The sequence below is a fragment of the Apium graveolens genome, chromosome 8 (assembly GCF_009905375.1).
Source record: "Apium graveolens cultivar Ventura chromosome 8, ASM990537v1, whole genome shotgun sequence".
NCBI classification, from domain to species: domain Eukaryota; kingdom Viridiplantae; phylum Streptophyta; class Magnoliopsida; order Apiales; family Apiaceae; genus Apium; species Apium graveolens.
In genome coordinates this window covers 142,344,093-142,360,408 of record NC_133654.1, presented here as the reverse complement: position 1 = coordinate 142,360,408, position 16,316 = coordinate 142,344,093, and the positions used below count along the sequence as shown (strand labels likewise).

The window sequence follows — 16,316 nt, the reverse complement described above, 5'->3', positions numbered from 1 at the left end:
GGCCAAAGAGGTGGCCAACACTTTAAAGGTAAGAGGATAATTATAGGCGCTTGTGCCAAAAGAATACAATGATGATGGTTAAAGCTGTGAAGGTTGTATTACGGTTTGGAAGATTGACATTCCTTCTGATGACTGTGCAATACCCAACCGTAATAGTAATTGGTAAAGGTTTAATTCGTGTAATCTCCATGAACGGGCTATCTATCTTAGAAGGTCCTATCTTGAGATAAGCCAGGACCATGTTTCAAAAAGGACTAGACGAACCTTTGAGTAAGTCTTCTATTTAAGGCATATGATTTAGAATGGTATTAACCTGCTATCGTTGCTTTGATTGAAACTCTTCTGCAATTTTATCTTCTTCATGTCATGTATGTATGTCAGGATCAGGAGTGTTCTTCATGAATCAGGAATGGTGATTATGTTACCTCCTTAGAAGGATTTGATACGACATGTATGGACTCCATATGGTTAGATATTAAGATTTCATGGAACGTGAATGACGACAGTAGGTCAGTAGTGGACCATAGTAATGCAGCAATGATTCTGCGAGTAATGAGCTGGTTACAACCGTGAGAGTTGTATTGGAATGGATGTTGAGATTGAGTACCACTAAACGGGTCGTGATAGTGTATAAGTTATCATTGATAGACTAATTAAGTAGAGTATCTACCTATTGAATATTTATTCTTTCTTATCAATAGAGAGTCGTATTATTATACGAGGAAGGTTACGGTGCAAGCATAGAATTCAAGTAACGATGATGTCTAGAATGAGATCCCAAGTTCGATTTTCGGTATCGAAGGAGTTTCAAAGGTGATTGTGTATAAGCTCGAGGAAGAGCATGGGTCCATAGAATGATGGACGGAATAGCAAAAATATTTAGGCGTGTGAAATACGATGCTATAATACTTGATGTTGATATAAATACATATATGTTTTGTTCTCCTATAACAAACCTCTATAGTTCAGAGGTAGGTTCCAAGCCAGATATTTTGTGGCAGTATATTTTTTTATATATAAAATTCTCTTCAGTTCGTTCTTTTCTCTTCTTTTCATTTCATGTAAGCTGAGAAGAACAACCCTTCCAGAAGGGGAGGTATTGCCGAATGACTATCTATCTGTGTGATAGAAGCCTAGTAGGATACCATCTATTGTTTAATTGTTTGTCAAGTACTAAAGGCTGGCCACCTTCTGTACTAACTATGCGATATAACAAGTGTTCATGATCATAGTGATCTCTCAACAAATTCCTTTACTTTTATATGATTGATCAAACTTTAGGAAATAGAAACAGCTGAAAAAGGAGTAGTAAAGTTGTGGTAGTATTCGGAATGGAAACACATTCGTGATACTAAGGTTGACGTGGTTATTAAAAGGTTATAGAATGCTAACGAGCAAAAGTATAACCAGTATAATATTAGGAACGAAAGGTAGTAGCGATTACGAAATGGAAAAGAATGGGTATTGAGAAGCAAAAGCTCTAATGCTAAAAGCTATAATGAGAGTCTGTGCAATAGACTTGAAAGAAATTGGAATGATCACTTAACACGGATTGAGTTTTCTTACGACAATAGATCATATGTCAGTATTGAGATATCGCCTTATGAGATCCTTGAGGGAAGACAATGTCGATCTCCCTTATGTTAGGATGAAGTTGTAGAGCGCAAGATGCTCGGACCAGCAGTGGTCCAAAGGACCAAGGATATGATAGATCTAATCAGAGGACGGCTGGTAGTAGCCCAAGATGGACATGATAAGTATGTTGATTTGACACGAAAGGACAAAGAGTATGAAATAGGGGACCTAGTAATGTTATAAGTATCCCTTGGAAAGGATTGATGAGGTTCGAAAAGAAAGGAAAGCTAAGTCTATAATTGGTTGGATCCTTGGATATATTAAGACGTTTGGGAAGTTAGTATATGAGCTAGCCCTACCCCCGAACATGTAGCAAGTCATAACATGTTTCACGTATCAATGTTAAGGAAGTGTAATTCGGATGCCAGATAAATTGGGGCATATGAGCGCATAGGCATGCGACCAGACATAACCTATAGGGAGCAACCAGAAAGGGTTATACATCGAAAAGGAACAAGTGCTTAGGAGAAGGGTTATCAAACTAGTCAGAGTTTGATGGAAGAACCACAATGTGGGAAAATTTACTCGAGAGTTAGAAAGTGCAATGCTAAGAGAGTATCCCTATTTATTTTCAATTTGATTCCGGGACGGAATCCTTTTAAGGAGGGGAGACTGTAATAACCCCAATTTTTGGGAAATTTTTGAAACCCTTATGAATAGTGTTTTTGCTGAATGAGAAAACTTTTCATGCCACACTATGTAGGGGTTCTGATATGGATATTCTGAGATTTTATTAGTACTTTATATGGGATATAAGTGTATGTAAAGATCGTCAGAATCCAAATCCGAACACTTTGATTTTCCCGGAAATACACTAGATACGGAGAGAATTGAGTATAAGGTAACATGATAAAAAGGATTTAAATTAAAGGATTATAATAGAGGATCATAAAAAAAGGAATATAATGTATTGAGAAAGGTTAAGGGAACCTAAGTAATAAGATCCCGGGTATGATCCTTCAAACGATAAACGAGAACGAAAGTTAAGCGAACCGTATAACAGATCAGCGGTCATTAGGCAAACAATTAGGAAGTTAATCAAAGGGATTAGAGAGAGTGATGTCACCCAACCAATGAGAGGAGGACAAAGAGGGAAGGATGACATCACAACATGACATAGGCATGACATGGGAAGGAAGGAGATGTGGTGGCTTTTTAACCACACAAAATCAAGGGCAACTAGGTAATTAACTAAAACAAACACAAAAATCAAACCAACCAAGCCAAGCAAATCATTTTTCATCAAAATCAAAAAGAAACCAAGGCATTGTTCTTCATGCTCTCGGCTTTTTACTATTCCAAAGGCAAGGAATTTCAAAACTCAAGATCCAAGCCTCCTAAATTGGTAAGATAATTCCCTAATCATCCTTATGCTTAGTTAGGGCTATATCATGAGTTTAAGCCATCAATTCCTTCTCAATCTTCTTCATTTAATCAAAGAAGAAGACAATGAATAGTGTTTTCAAGTTTTTAACTTGAAATTTTTCTTGATTTCCTTGAAGATCCAAGCATTCCTAAGACTTCTCAAAGCTTCTTAAGGCTTCCTAGCTCCTCCCACCACTTCAAGGAAGGTATATCATCTCCAAACCCTAGATTCCTATGTATTATAAGATGATTTTGATTAGTAGGGTGATATTGTAGCTTGATGTTGGTGATTTAGAGTTTGCGATTGAAATGGTATTGAAATGGAATGGTAAATGTTGTTGTTTTGATTAAAAGTACTTAAGTATGGTTAAAGTTAAGCTTAGGCATAAGTATAAATGTTAAAATTGAATTGGTTGGGGTTTTTATGATGTGATAAGGATGGAGGTGGGTTGTATGTTGGATTTGAGGTTGAATTGGGTTGATTTTGAATGGTTTAAAATTGGGAAATCGCGTAAACATAGCCGTCGTAACGTCCAATTTTCTTTAGACTGTTTTTGTGCATAACATTAGGACCCGAGAACCCCCTGCTAGAGTATGACCATTTCCATGTTTAGATAGCTCATGTTACGAGCTTCGTTTTGATATGTAGTTCGTTCGATTCTGATGCACGGTTTAGGAGAAACGACCATTTCATGTAACGGCGTTTCGCGAACGAAACTTTTCCCCTCGCCTTACTTTGAAACATAGGTTAAAGACCAAAAAGGGTTAATTAATGTATGAAACATTTATGGTAAGTGTATTAGGTAGTTGGTAAGACACTCGCGAAGGAATCGCCTTAAAACTCGTAAAGGTTAAATTATTAAAAATGGTGGAGCCGAGGGTACCCGAGTGACTTAAGCGAGTCAGTAAGCGCAAAACAAGCGTTAGAGTCTAAGTTAGTTAAAGTATAGATTTACAAGTGACTTTGGTTTAATTCCAACTTACTTGTTGTTTATAGGTTACCAGACTCGTCCCGAGCCTTTTATCACCCCAAGTCGCTCAGGCAAGTTTTATAACCGTTATAACTGTTGTTGTGATGTATATATGTATTTGCATTATCTTGCGATAGATGCATGTTGGTTAATTAGCAAATGTTGCAATATATTGAAGCATGCTGCTATGGTATATATATATGCATGCCTGTTTCGTATTCTTTCCATATATATCTATTGATTCAGTTGATAATACCTATGCTAGAGGATAGCGGTAATTTGCATATACCCTTAGTATAGGGACCCAAAGGTGAAAATATTTTCTAAAACCGGGAGTCGAGGATCCCGAGTAGATTTTGTATATATGGATATAAATATATATATATACTTATATATATATATGGTCATAGTTTTCAAAACTATTAATCGAATAAGGTTTATTCGATAACTTTAACTTTATTTTATTATTGAATATTATTTCGAATATTATTCGAAGGCTTATGACTCCTTTATATTAAATGAATATTATTTTGAATATTCATTCGAGGGCTTATGACTCTTTTATATTATTTATTGAATATTATTTGAATATTCATTCGAGGGCTTATGACTCTTTTATATTATTTATTGAATATTATTTGAATATTCATTCGAGGGCTTATGACTCAGTTTATATTATTTAATGAATATTATTTGAATATTCATTTGAGGATCTATGACTCCGATTATTTGCTGAGATATATTCTTTATTTTATTAAAGAATAAGGTGTCAATAATCAAACTTATTTTCGATTATTCAAATAAAGATAGTACTTTCATATAAGTATATCTTTGGTTATTTAATACTCGTTTTAAGTATAAGTTTTAATACTTCTACTTCAATTATTTTTATAAAGATTATTCTTTATGGGAATATTATTTAAATAATAATATTCAGACATTTTCTAAATATTCTGGGGACTGATTTACTTTATTAAATCAGCTTTACTCCAAACACTCTTTACAGTGTTTCGAGTCTTCAAAATGATTTTTAAAAGTTAGAGCGGATCCCAAAACTCATTTTTATATTTAAGATCTTCCTTTTTAAGGGGATTTAAATACTCGCTCAAAACCTGAGGGATCCGGCTCTGTGGTGTATTTTATATTCGCAACACGGTTGCAGTTTTGGTAAATGAATTGATTACTTACCCAACGTTCGGGAAGTAAGTCCATCTATTGAGTCGGCATAAGCAACATGGGCTCAGTGGGCGTCCATGATAGTGTAAGTGGCTCAGTGGGAGTCCATCAAATGCATAAGTGGCTGAGTGGCAGTCCAGCATAAGGTCCTATTATGACCAGGGTGATGACCAGTGGGGAATTCGTCCATCTACTAGTAGAAAAGGTTACTTATGGGTATCTTTGCCTGATCAGCAAGATATCTGGTTTATGCCAAATTCTTTTCCTTTCCAAATTTATTGGATATTGCAATTCTGTTCATACTTCACATGACAGAGGTTTTCAGGAAATGTATAAAGGAAGATGTATATGTGGATATAAATGATATAAGTGTAGTGAAGTATTTGGTAACTTCATCTTTTAAACTTATATCTAGTTAATAATTGTCTTATGAATGACAAAGATTTTCAGAAAAATGTTGAGACAAGGTTAGATATATGAGATCACCTTGCAACGATATTTTTATACAGTTATACACTGGAACTCTGTGTATATTATGCATGGAAGAGGACTTCCAATATTTTGAAAAGTATATATGTATATATACTGAATATTTGGCGACTTCATCGCATTAAGATATCAAACTTGGTTCATTTCTTTTGACCAAGACTTTCATGAGTACTATGAGAAGGATCATATTGTTAATCATTATACATATTATTTTGGTGGGCTTGCTGCTCACCCTTGCCTTCTTCTTTTATCACACAACAACAGATAGAAAAGATGAACATGACTAAGCTCCCAATTCGCAGGCAGATAGGAAACATTCCGTAGTTTCCTGTAGGCGTGGATGTCGGTGTAGCTGAGGTAGGAACTACCAATAGGCTAGGTTTTCAACTTATGATGTACCAGACTTATGTATAACTATGAATTGTAATAATGGCAAAGAAATGTAAATTTATTCAGAAAACCTTTTAAGGTGTATTGGCAGATAATTGTGGAATAAAGTGACCTGTGATTATTTTTGGATGTTCATCTCTGAGACTATAACGTGTGGTGTGTGTGTTTATTGTGGGGTCACAGTATAGAGTAGTTGATTAATTATTAAGATTGGGTGTTATTAAGGGAAATGGAACTCGTGACAACCCGGATGCCCGACCCCGGATTTGGGGGTGTTACACTGGATCTGATTACTCCTTTCTCTAACAATTCCTGCAATTGCTTTGCTAGCTCTTTCATCTCAACATGCGCCATTCTGTACGGGGCTTTGGATACTGGTTCTGTTCCAGGTGCTAAGTCGATCGCAAATTCAATTTCTCTATCTGGAGGAAGTCCTGGAAATTCGTCGGGAAATACGTCTGGAAATTCATTCACTACTGGGATATCTTCATGTTTTGCTGGCTCCTGACTTTTGTCAATCACGTATGCTACGAAATGCTCGCATCCTTGCCGTAGTAACTTCTTGGCTTGAATCATCGTTAAGAACTTCTTTACTTGCTTCTGTCCCTGGAACGTTACTATTCTTTCATCTGGCATTTTCACCATTACTTTCTTATTTCGACAATCTATCTGAGCATCATGCTTAGATAACCAATCCATCCCTAATATCACATCAAATTCTCCTAACTTAAATGGTATCAAATCTACACAAAACTTACTACCAAAAATCTCAACCTCACAATTCTCACAAACTTGATTCACAGCTACACGTTCTTGATTTGCTAACTCCACAGTCATTATTTCATTTAAGCACTCAACTGGACGATTTAATTTACTAACAAAATCTTGTGAAACAAACGATCGAGTTGCTCCCGAATCTATTAACAGTTTGGCACATAAAGAGTTCACATTAAGCGTACCTGCCACGACATCCGTATCCTGGATCGCATCCTTCACCGACATGTCAAAAACTCTAGCCCTCGGAGTCTCATTCACTGTTGGGGTAGATCCCATAATTCTCAATACATTACTGACTTGGGCTGGTGTCTTGCAATCCCTGGCCATATGTCCTGGCTTCCCACATTTAAAGCATGTAAATCCAATGACTGGAACTTTCACTGCTGGATTCCGGATAGGTTGATCTTTATTTGTTGGCTCTCTTGCTGGCTGTTTCGGCACTCCTTCGAGTAGTGCCCTTTCTGGTTGCATTTAAAACATACCACATTCAACTTGTTACAAACTCCTCCATGCTTCTTTCCACATACTTGACAATATGGAAAAGTTAATCTCAACTGATTCGGCGGATTCACATTAGCTGGACGATTGCTCTGGCCTCCGTCTCCTGCATTTTGTCTCCTGAAATTAAAATTTCTCCCTGGCTGAAACTTGCCCTTCTTAAAATTTGGAAACTTCCCTGTTTGTGACTGACCCTCACTTCCCTCAACTTTCCTTTTCTTGCTTTCCTTATCTTTCTGGAACATCTCACTCTCTGTCTCTGCGATCATAGCTTTCTGTACAACCCCGGCATAGGTATCCAATTCAAAAATAACTACCTTCCCCCTGATCCATGGCTTCAAGCCTTGCTGGAATCTCTTAGCTTTCTTTCTATCAGTATCAACATATGACGGCACATACCTTGACAATTCCTCAAACTTCCCCTCATAATCTGTTACCGACATATTCCCTTGCTTTAACTCTAAAAATTTCAGCTCCATTTGATCCTGAATAAACTGAGGAAAATACTTTTCTAAAAACAATTCCTTGAACCTTTACCAACTAATAACATCTGTGCCTTCCAGTGTCTTCACCATTTCCCACCAATAGGTGGCCTCATTCTTCAGATAGTAACTTGCAAACTCAACCTTCTGTTCCTCTTTCACTTTCACTAAGGAAAATGCCTTTTCTATTTCCTTTAACCAAACATTTGCTTCAATTGGCTCTAAGGAACCCTTGAATTCTGGTGGGTTTATTGCCTGAAAAGTTTTGAAAGTTACCTGGGGATTGGTCTGTCTTTGTTGTTGTTGTCCAGGTGAACTATTTGTTGGGCCAAGATTTAAAGAATCTGAGCTATTGCTGGGTCCATGGGTCCTGGGTTCACATTCTGGTTTATATCATTTTGGTTATTATTGTTGTTGTTGTTGGTTTCTTCATTCTGGGTGTTGGCGCGGGTATTTCTTCTGGGAGGCATTTTCTGTAAAGAATCAATCAACTTATTTAGCTTTTGAATCAATCTTTTACATAAAAGAATAGTTTTGCAAAACAGAAATATTTCTTTTTGAAAACAGTTGTGACTAAATAAATTGCATGCTTCTTTACATAATATAAACAGTTATGGAAAACAGGGCACATGGTATCACAGGGTATAACTGGTGTAATAAATAAGGTAAGGTAAAACAGGTGCAATAAAATAAATGACAGTGCTGGAAAGGAAAAAGATACTGATATATATAGATCAAAAGTTTTAGGGTAGTACAAGCGTAAAGACGCTTCGAAAGTCAAAGCAAAAAGGGTACAACAACCTACTCACTAGTCAGCATCGCTAGTCTATAAATATAACTCAAAAGTCTTCTGATACACACTACACACTACTGTCCATACTACATAATCATAACAACACTGCTCAGCATCTCCATCTCAGAATCTCTGGCTCATGGCAAATCTGGACCTCCTATCTCCTCAAGCTCCTCTAGAACCCACTTAGCCCACTCCACTAGGAAATCAGGGGTGATGTCCTCATGTGTAGCCTCAGCAATCCTCACAGCAGCTGCTCTACGAAACGCCTGGAGCCTCAACCTAAGTCGCCTCTCACCACTCCCCATCTCTCTGGTACGCATGATATGCAATAACTCCTGGATCTGACCCTGTAGGAATCGCTGCTCCATAAGGCAAGCCTCAAACTGATGATATGGAACATGAGAGGAAGAGAACTGGAAAGGTACTCCTGTGACTGAATGACTAGTAAAGCCTGAATCAGCAGGTGGGGGTCCTCTGACAGGTGGCCTCATGCCTAGAGGTGGAATAGCCTGCAATGGTACGGGCTGCAATACCGGTGGAGGTAGAATAGCCAATGCTGGTGGAATGACAGGATGTGGATCTGATGCTGGTGCTCCAACTGAAGGCTCTGAGTGATCAGCTGATACGGGAATAAAAGAGTCGGCCATCTCTGCTATCTGAAATCATATCGTAATATAAGAATCTCGTACCATAACGCAATTTACACTAATACCTGATATACCGAAACACTCAACCTCTCAACGTTCTATCATCCTATGCCTTACTTCTAATCCTAACCCTCTACCCATTCTCGTTAACCTAGGCTTGTGTCAGTGACTTATAACCTGTAGCTCTGATACCAAAACTGTGGCGCCCTCCAAACCCGGGTCAGAAGTTTGGGGTCCACACAAACACCTTAATTATAACCTGCTTATAACAATAATAAAGATAATAATAATATATGCAATGACCCTACTTACCAATAACCACGGACGGCAACAGGTTAAAGTATGCACACAAGCCAAACACACTATATATTACAAACCGTTCAAATCCCAACTATTTCAAATTCAAACTGAGTATTAAACATTATTACAAACTTTTACAAACTTAAATTATTCCAAAAGAAGCCTACTAGCTCAGCTTTCTCAACCTGAACCCCTAGCTCTCGTGCTGGACTGGGGATCCTCTTTACCAACTGGTTCCTTTTCAACTGGAAAGAATATAAACAACATCGCACAAATGAGCTAACTAGCTCAGCAAGTCACAATGACAAAACTGAGAATAATGATCATCAGGTGAATATGTTTATGATATCAAGTGAACAATGGATTATGATTTAGAATTGGATATTATACTTTTAATTTAAAAACCAAGGTTAGGCTGCTGATCAGTCACGCACTAACCCCGAGCAAGGCACACAGCATTGCTCTAACTACTGGATCCAAGGCACACATTGGCCTAACTTGACCATTATATGGTCTGACCACGAATTTGGTCCACAATTTTATAAAAACAATCCAATTCTAACATAATAACAGAATATGCAATAATAAACAATAACCGAAATCATTAACAACAATAAATGTTTAACAATGAAAGGGTTTAAATCCTTGTAAGGATCAACAAGGTACTTTTAAAGCTTGAATGCTGGGTAATGAAAGAATGGGAGAACAAAGGAAACAATGTTTCAGGGTTTCAAGGATTTGGTCTTTCAAAGCATAAGATATCATGGATCGAGTATATAATAATTCAGTTCAGTGTCTGGTATTTAGTTTGTATGTATTTGTGGAGTAGTATTGTAGATTTGTGGTTCTTGTTTGGGTATACAATAATCAATGGATTAGAAAGAATATGGTTCATAGCTCAAGAACAATAACTGAAATCAGGATTTAGGTTTCCGTGCTTCAAAGCACTTACAATGTCAACAAGACTGTCAAGAATTACAATATCTCGAGAGAGTTCAGAACACTTGCCTGATATTAGCTTACTATCCTGCACTTGCTTTCAATCACAATCGTCTTACTCCTCAACTACCTGTTTCCCTTTCCTATGCCTTGCCTCTTCTGCTCACATATCATAAGCATCTATCAATCATCAACTCACAGGATTTTATTCAACACATACTTCTATCTACCCTTCGTTTTACCCAAATCCGATTAACGGATTGAAATATATGCAATAACCAAGTAAACACCGAATATATAGACCGATAGTCAAACAACAGGTCACGTATAACACATAATACATCACGTAATCAATGACATATCATCTATAAAGAAGTCTCGGGTCATAAATATGCTTTCGGGTATTTAAAATGATTTTTAAAACATTTTTCGGAATTAAAACGGGTCGTTGGATCAATTTTGGGTTAATAAACAGGGTTCGGTTGGCCCATTCTGGCTCCGAAATAATTTTAGAATAATTATTGAGCCTTGGAAATAATTTAGAATAATATTTTAAAGCTCGAAACTATTTTTCAGAATTTTTAAATCATTTTTAAATAATTAAATCTAATTAAATAACTAATTAAAATCAATTAATAATTAATTAAATCAATTAATCAATTAATTTTCGAATTAATTGACCAATTAATCAATTATAAATTAACTGAAATTAATTAACTAATTAATTCAGATTTATTTGTGAATTAAAAATAATTTTCGGAATTAAAATAATAATTTTCAGAATTTTCAGAAATTAAAAATGAATTTTTATAATTGCAGTTTCAGTCGCCGGAAAATCGGAGGTGGCCGGAGAAGACGATCCCGGCGTCCTCACCCCACCAACACCTCCAGATCAACACTACACAACACCAGGAACTTGTTCATGCATTCAAAACATTCTAATCATCCCTGTTCTGGCCGGAAATTGGCCAAGAACATCGCCGGTTTCCGGCGAACATCGCAAATCTTTAAAACACAACTCCCTTCGATTCAAGCATCCTCTGTTAACGAGCTATATATCAATCGATTGCAAATTTTATAAGGAACACAACCCACTATAAATCAACAGTTAATAACCCTTGAATCAAAAACCCCCAAATTTCAATTGAAAACATTCATACGGGTTATAAACCCTAATTTTGAAATTCGAAAATTAAACCCACTTTTGAGCATGTTATTGAACTCCAAATCAGACGTATGACATATGAAAATCATCAGGAAAACAAGCTCTACAACATGCAATCATCAAATCATACAAACAATCATCCGAACAAAAATTCATATTTTTAATAAAATAAATTTGAAAATAAATATTTTTTTAGAAAAATAACCTTGATTTCTGCAGTGAAACAAAGCTCAGAATCTGATAGAACACCTCAAATCCTTCGTTTTGGTTACTCAAGCTTTAAAAACAGAGATCGGTAACGCCTTCGTTTTGCTGTTTGATTCTTAGAACAGTTTTAAGAAATTAGGGCTTTTCTCTGAAAATTATATAATTAACTATCTGCAAATGATTTTGATACGAAATAAAATACGGTAAAAGGCTATTTATAATTATGGAAAATTTGTATCCCGTTGGATCATTCCGGATATAAAACGGTACGTTTATTTGTAAAAACTGATCGAAACGGTATCGGTTTTCGGGATAATTATCCAAATTAGTACAATTTGTACTGCGGTCTTGGTCTCAGCGCCTGGTTACACGTATTACGAAGTGATAATTGGGATAGTTTAATAAAAAGCTCCCGTTTATCGAAAATACGGGTTTTATTGATTTACCGAAATGAATATTGTATCGAAAATGTTGCGCCGGGACCCGCGCAGGACAAACCGTAAGCCGGATCGAAAAAGTCGAAACATGGAATATGCTCGGAATATTACAATTAGGTTAGGAAGGAGTTCTCGAACGAGTTTCGGGTTCCAAAAACGTAACAACGGTTGACGTCGGTTGGTTCCCGTTTTTATAAAATAGATTTTAATTACCCGGAAAAAGATTTTAGAAATTTCATATGATTCTTATAAATCCATAAACCAACATAAAAATAATTAGGAAGATATGACAATTATCTATATTTTATTTTGGACATATAAAAATTAAAATACTCAATTAATATTATTTTTGAATATTCAAGTACAGATAACACTTAACAATTAACTCACAGAATAGATACTGAACACACATAATAATTATATAATAGCAAAAATAATTACACGATATATCCCGGATATTACAACAGCTACTGTAACAGGACCTGGTATCATCTTCATACAGAGCATGCCTTTCCATAGGTTGTCTCAACGCATAGCTAGGTGAAGTCTTTTAATCCTCCATAAAGTCTTTATGTATTTGTGTCTTCTTCCCTCTATTTTGACTTCAGCGGTTCTCCATTTCTTTACAGGGCAGTTGCATCTCCAAACATGAGAGACAACCCGAAGTTCTTCTTTCAAATAGCTATTTTTTTCTTCTTAGCATATGTGGTGATTTTGTCATCCTTAATCTTGACTGACATATAATAAATTTAGTATCTTTTACTTCAGTATCTTATATTGAGCACATGAATATCTTAAAAAGCCTTCCGGAACTGCTAAAGAGTGTTCACTTGAAGAGTGTTCAACAGATGGAACCTGATGATGGTCCAGATAAAGAAACTTAATGTAAGAGAAGAGGCTCTTAAAGCATCATTCATCTTAGATCTGTTGTAAAAATATAATATACTAACATGATTTTATTTGGTCTTTAGCTCAGCTACAAAGAAGTTTGAGCTTGTAGAGTGTGACTTGGAGAAATCAGATCAAATTGGACCTGCAATAGAAAATACATCGACTATGATCTGTTCCATTGGGGCCAGTGAGAAAGAGATATCTGATATTACAGGACCTTATCGAATTGACTATCTGGCCACTAAGAATCTTGTTGATGAAGGTAATAAAAATTTTGGGGTGGTTATATGATTATTTTTTCTCATTAGTTGATTACTAATTACCTGGTTAGTAAGCATTAATCATTATCAATTTTATATGAGTTTTGAATTAGTGTAATATCTTAAAGGTGTTCAGGTATGAATGAAGGGAGATTACCTGGTTATAATGTACATATGCATATGTTTGTATGTGTGTGTGAGCGCGCCTTTTCACACACTTGTCTGGGTATATATAGGTGTGTGTTTTTGTTTCAAGCACTCACTTTTGTTGAAATTGAGTTGACACAAATATTAATAAAATTAATAATGTTTGTGCATGTTTTAAGTATCAGTTTCTTTCTTCTTGATGTTTAGAAATACGAGGTTTTCACTAGAAGCAATCACTTAAAACAATTTTTTTTCTTGAAAGGAAAACGCAGATATTCTTTTGTATTAGTTTACTAAATTGTTTACAGAATTACAGTGCATTGAATATGCTTGTACTTGAGGTGTCTATTTGGTAACTCCAAACAGTTTGATGCGAGCAATATCACCAATTGCATTTAGAGTGTAAGTTAACCTGAATTGATCGATTGATGTTGTGGAAGCATGTTTGTCACCAGCTAATATAACTTTCTTGGTCTTGTTATTATATTGTATATTCCCTCATTTGTAATTATAGTTTACAGTTACTGATATATTAAACAGTCTCTCAGATTTCCTTTTGTTTTGTATAAGTAGTGTTTTCCCAAAGTGAATTGCTAGAAAAGCTATTTGTTAAAAGAGTTAAGAGCATATAATTACAATATGTAAGTAGTGTGACATGATTATAGTGAAGGGGCTGTTGAACTTGGAGTAGTATGATTATTATACAACAGTAGATGCAATGTAATCTTATATTTTTATTTATGATTTTGATATGAATACTGAAATAAATGTTCTCAACCTCTCTACTGTTATGTTGCACTTGTTTTGTTTTCAGAGCTGTGACCATCCTTACATTGTCGATCATTCTCTCAAACACCTGATAATTAAAGATCTTCACAACTCCTGGAAAGTTTTGCTTACTTTCCTGTTTGGTTTTCATTGTTAGTATTGCTGATACCAAGTCAATATAGACAGTAGTTGAATAAGTGGATGGATATGTGTAGTACTTGATGTTTGGATTAGATGAATCTATTGTACCGGATGTTTGAATATTCGTTGTTAGATTTATAAATAACTGGTATTATGCAGTAATTGGTTTTTGTAGTTCATTGGTTTGGCAAATTTTTGGAATCTATATTTTTTTTTAAAATGTGCATTAATGAAACAGGTAAATACATCATTACAGTGGAAAATGATGGCTGTCAAAGCTTAATACATCAGTTTTAGTTGAACATTGACATCAGTAATACAGAATAAAACCGATGTTAAATACTACAACAAAAAAAGTTTTAGAATAGAAAACCGATGTTATTAAGATTTATAAACATCCGTTAGTCACCAATCGAAATCAGTTCTGAATAAACAACTGATGTCAAAAGTTATGTTTACATCAGTTTTTCTTGAAAACCGTTGTTATTGGTATTAGTAACATCAGTTTATTGGGTAAATGAAAGTATTTTTCTTATCTCACATATGTTAAAATTGATTAAAATATCATATTATGATAATATATGAAGATTAGATATGCATTAGAAATTTAACATCTTTAAAAACTGATGTTATACGTCTTCTTTAACATCAGTTGAAAACTGATGTTAAATAGGGGGTCTTTAACATCACCAACGAAGACATCAGATTTTTTTGTTCATAGACATCGGTTTTTAGCCGATATTTATTCTACTTTTTTTAGTAGTGCTACTACAACCACATAACTCACACTATAATATATAAATACTCACGCTTCACGACCCCACACTTATCACACACACTTACAGGTTATTGTCTCGGAAACGAACCATTCATAACTAGAGTAATTCAACCATCAAGTGATAATTATTACAAACCAAAAGTGATTAAGTCTTACCGGGGAGTAACCTTTAAGTAAGGCTAGTCCGTCGGACAAATATATGTTTCTTGTTTATTACCTTACATAGGTCATACTTATAAATAAGCCGAACTAAAAATAACTGAAAACTAATACAGCTTATTCGGACTACCGGTGGTACAACACCAAACAATCTACGGAACAACTGGCCATTTCCTACCCGTTTTCTGGATGTGGTTCTCATGGAAGGCATCTTGATTCACTGTTGTGTTATGTCAATTTAAGAAAACAAGTGTGAGCTATAATGCCCAGCATAATAATGTACAATATGCAAATGACTGTATGATAACTTACGTAAAATATCATATATGATAATTATGTTTTATTCAAAATTAGTTTTCCTTGGTGATACATACCTTCTTCTGAAAACAATTCTTTAATGGATTTTATTAACCTGCGAATACCTTAAAAGTAAACCCAACACCTAGGCTTGGGTTACGGTATTGCATCACAATTCCAATTGGAAGAATTAGGACATTCGTTGGAGCCACCGCATACGATGATCAGTCGTACTGCGATAAAAGTAACCTATCTACTAGTAGAAAGACGACACCTTCGTATCCCGGTTATCACCCTTTCCGCATACGGGCTATGTGTCCTCATTTCAGGTATACACACACTTCGCAGGTCCATAGGTACATATTGTACCGTGTCCTACGGTACCAATAGTCTATCCAATACACGAAGTACTTGGATCCTACCCCTCTCTTGTCCTTTAGGAGATCCTATCATATCTCGAGAACTCGAACCACATCGAAGTTCCCCCAAGCGTTTTGGTTGTTGATAGACATAGATTTACTTTATATATATATATGTACTTCCGAAAGTTTTTGGAAGAAGTACTAAGGATGTGAGTTGACCGTTGTCAACAGATAATTAA

The 16,316-nt window shown here is 35.5% G+C and overlaps 1 protein-coding gene across 1 annotated transcript in view; it reads left to right on the top strand.

Moving 5' to 3' along the window:
• LOC141680042 (uncharacterized) overlaps window positions 1-13,018 on the top strand; it is a 91,189-nt gene extending 78,171 nt beyond the window's left edge. Inside the window, exons 7-8 of the mRNA XM_074486373.1 lie at window positions 12,737-12,814; window positions 12,904-13,018. Of these exons, the coding sequence (XP_074342474.1) occupies window positions 12,737-12,814; window positions 12,904-13,018 (193 nt within the window). The remainder of the gene's footprint in view (window positions 1-12,736; window positions 12,815-12,903) is intronic.
• The last annotated feature ends 3,298 nt before the right edge of the window (window positions 13,019-16,316 follow it).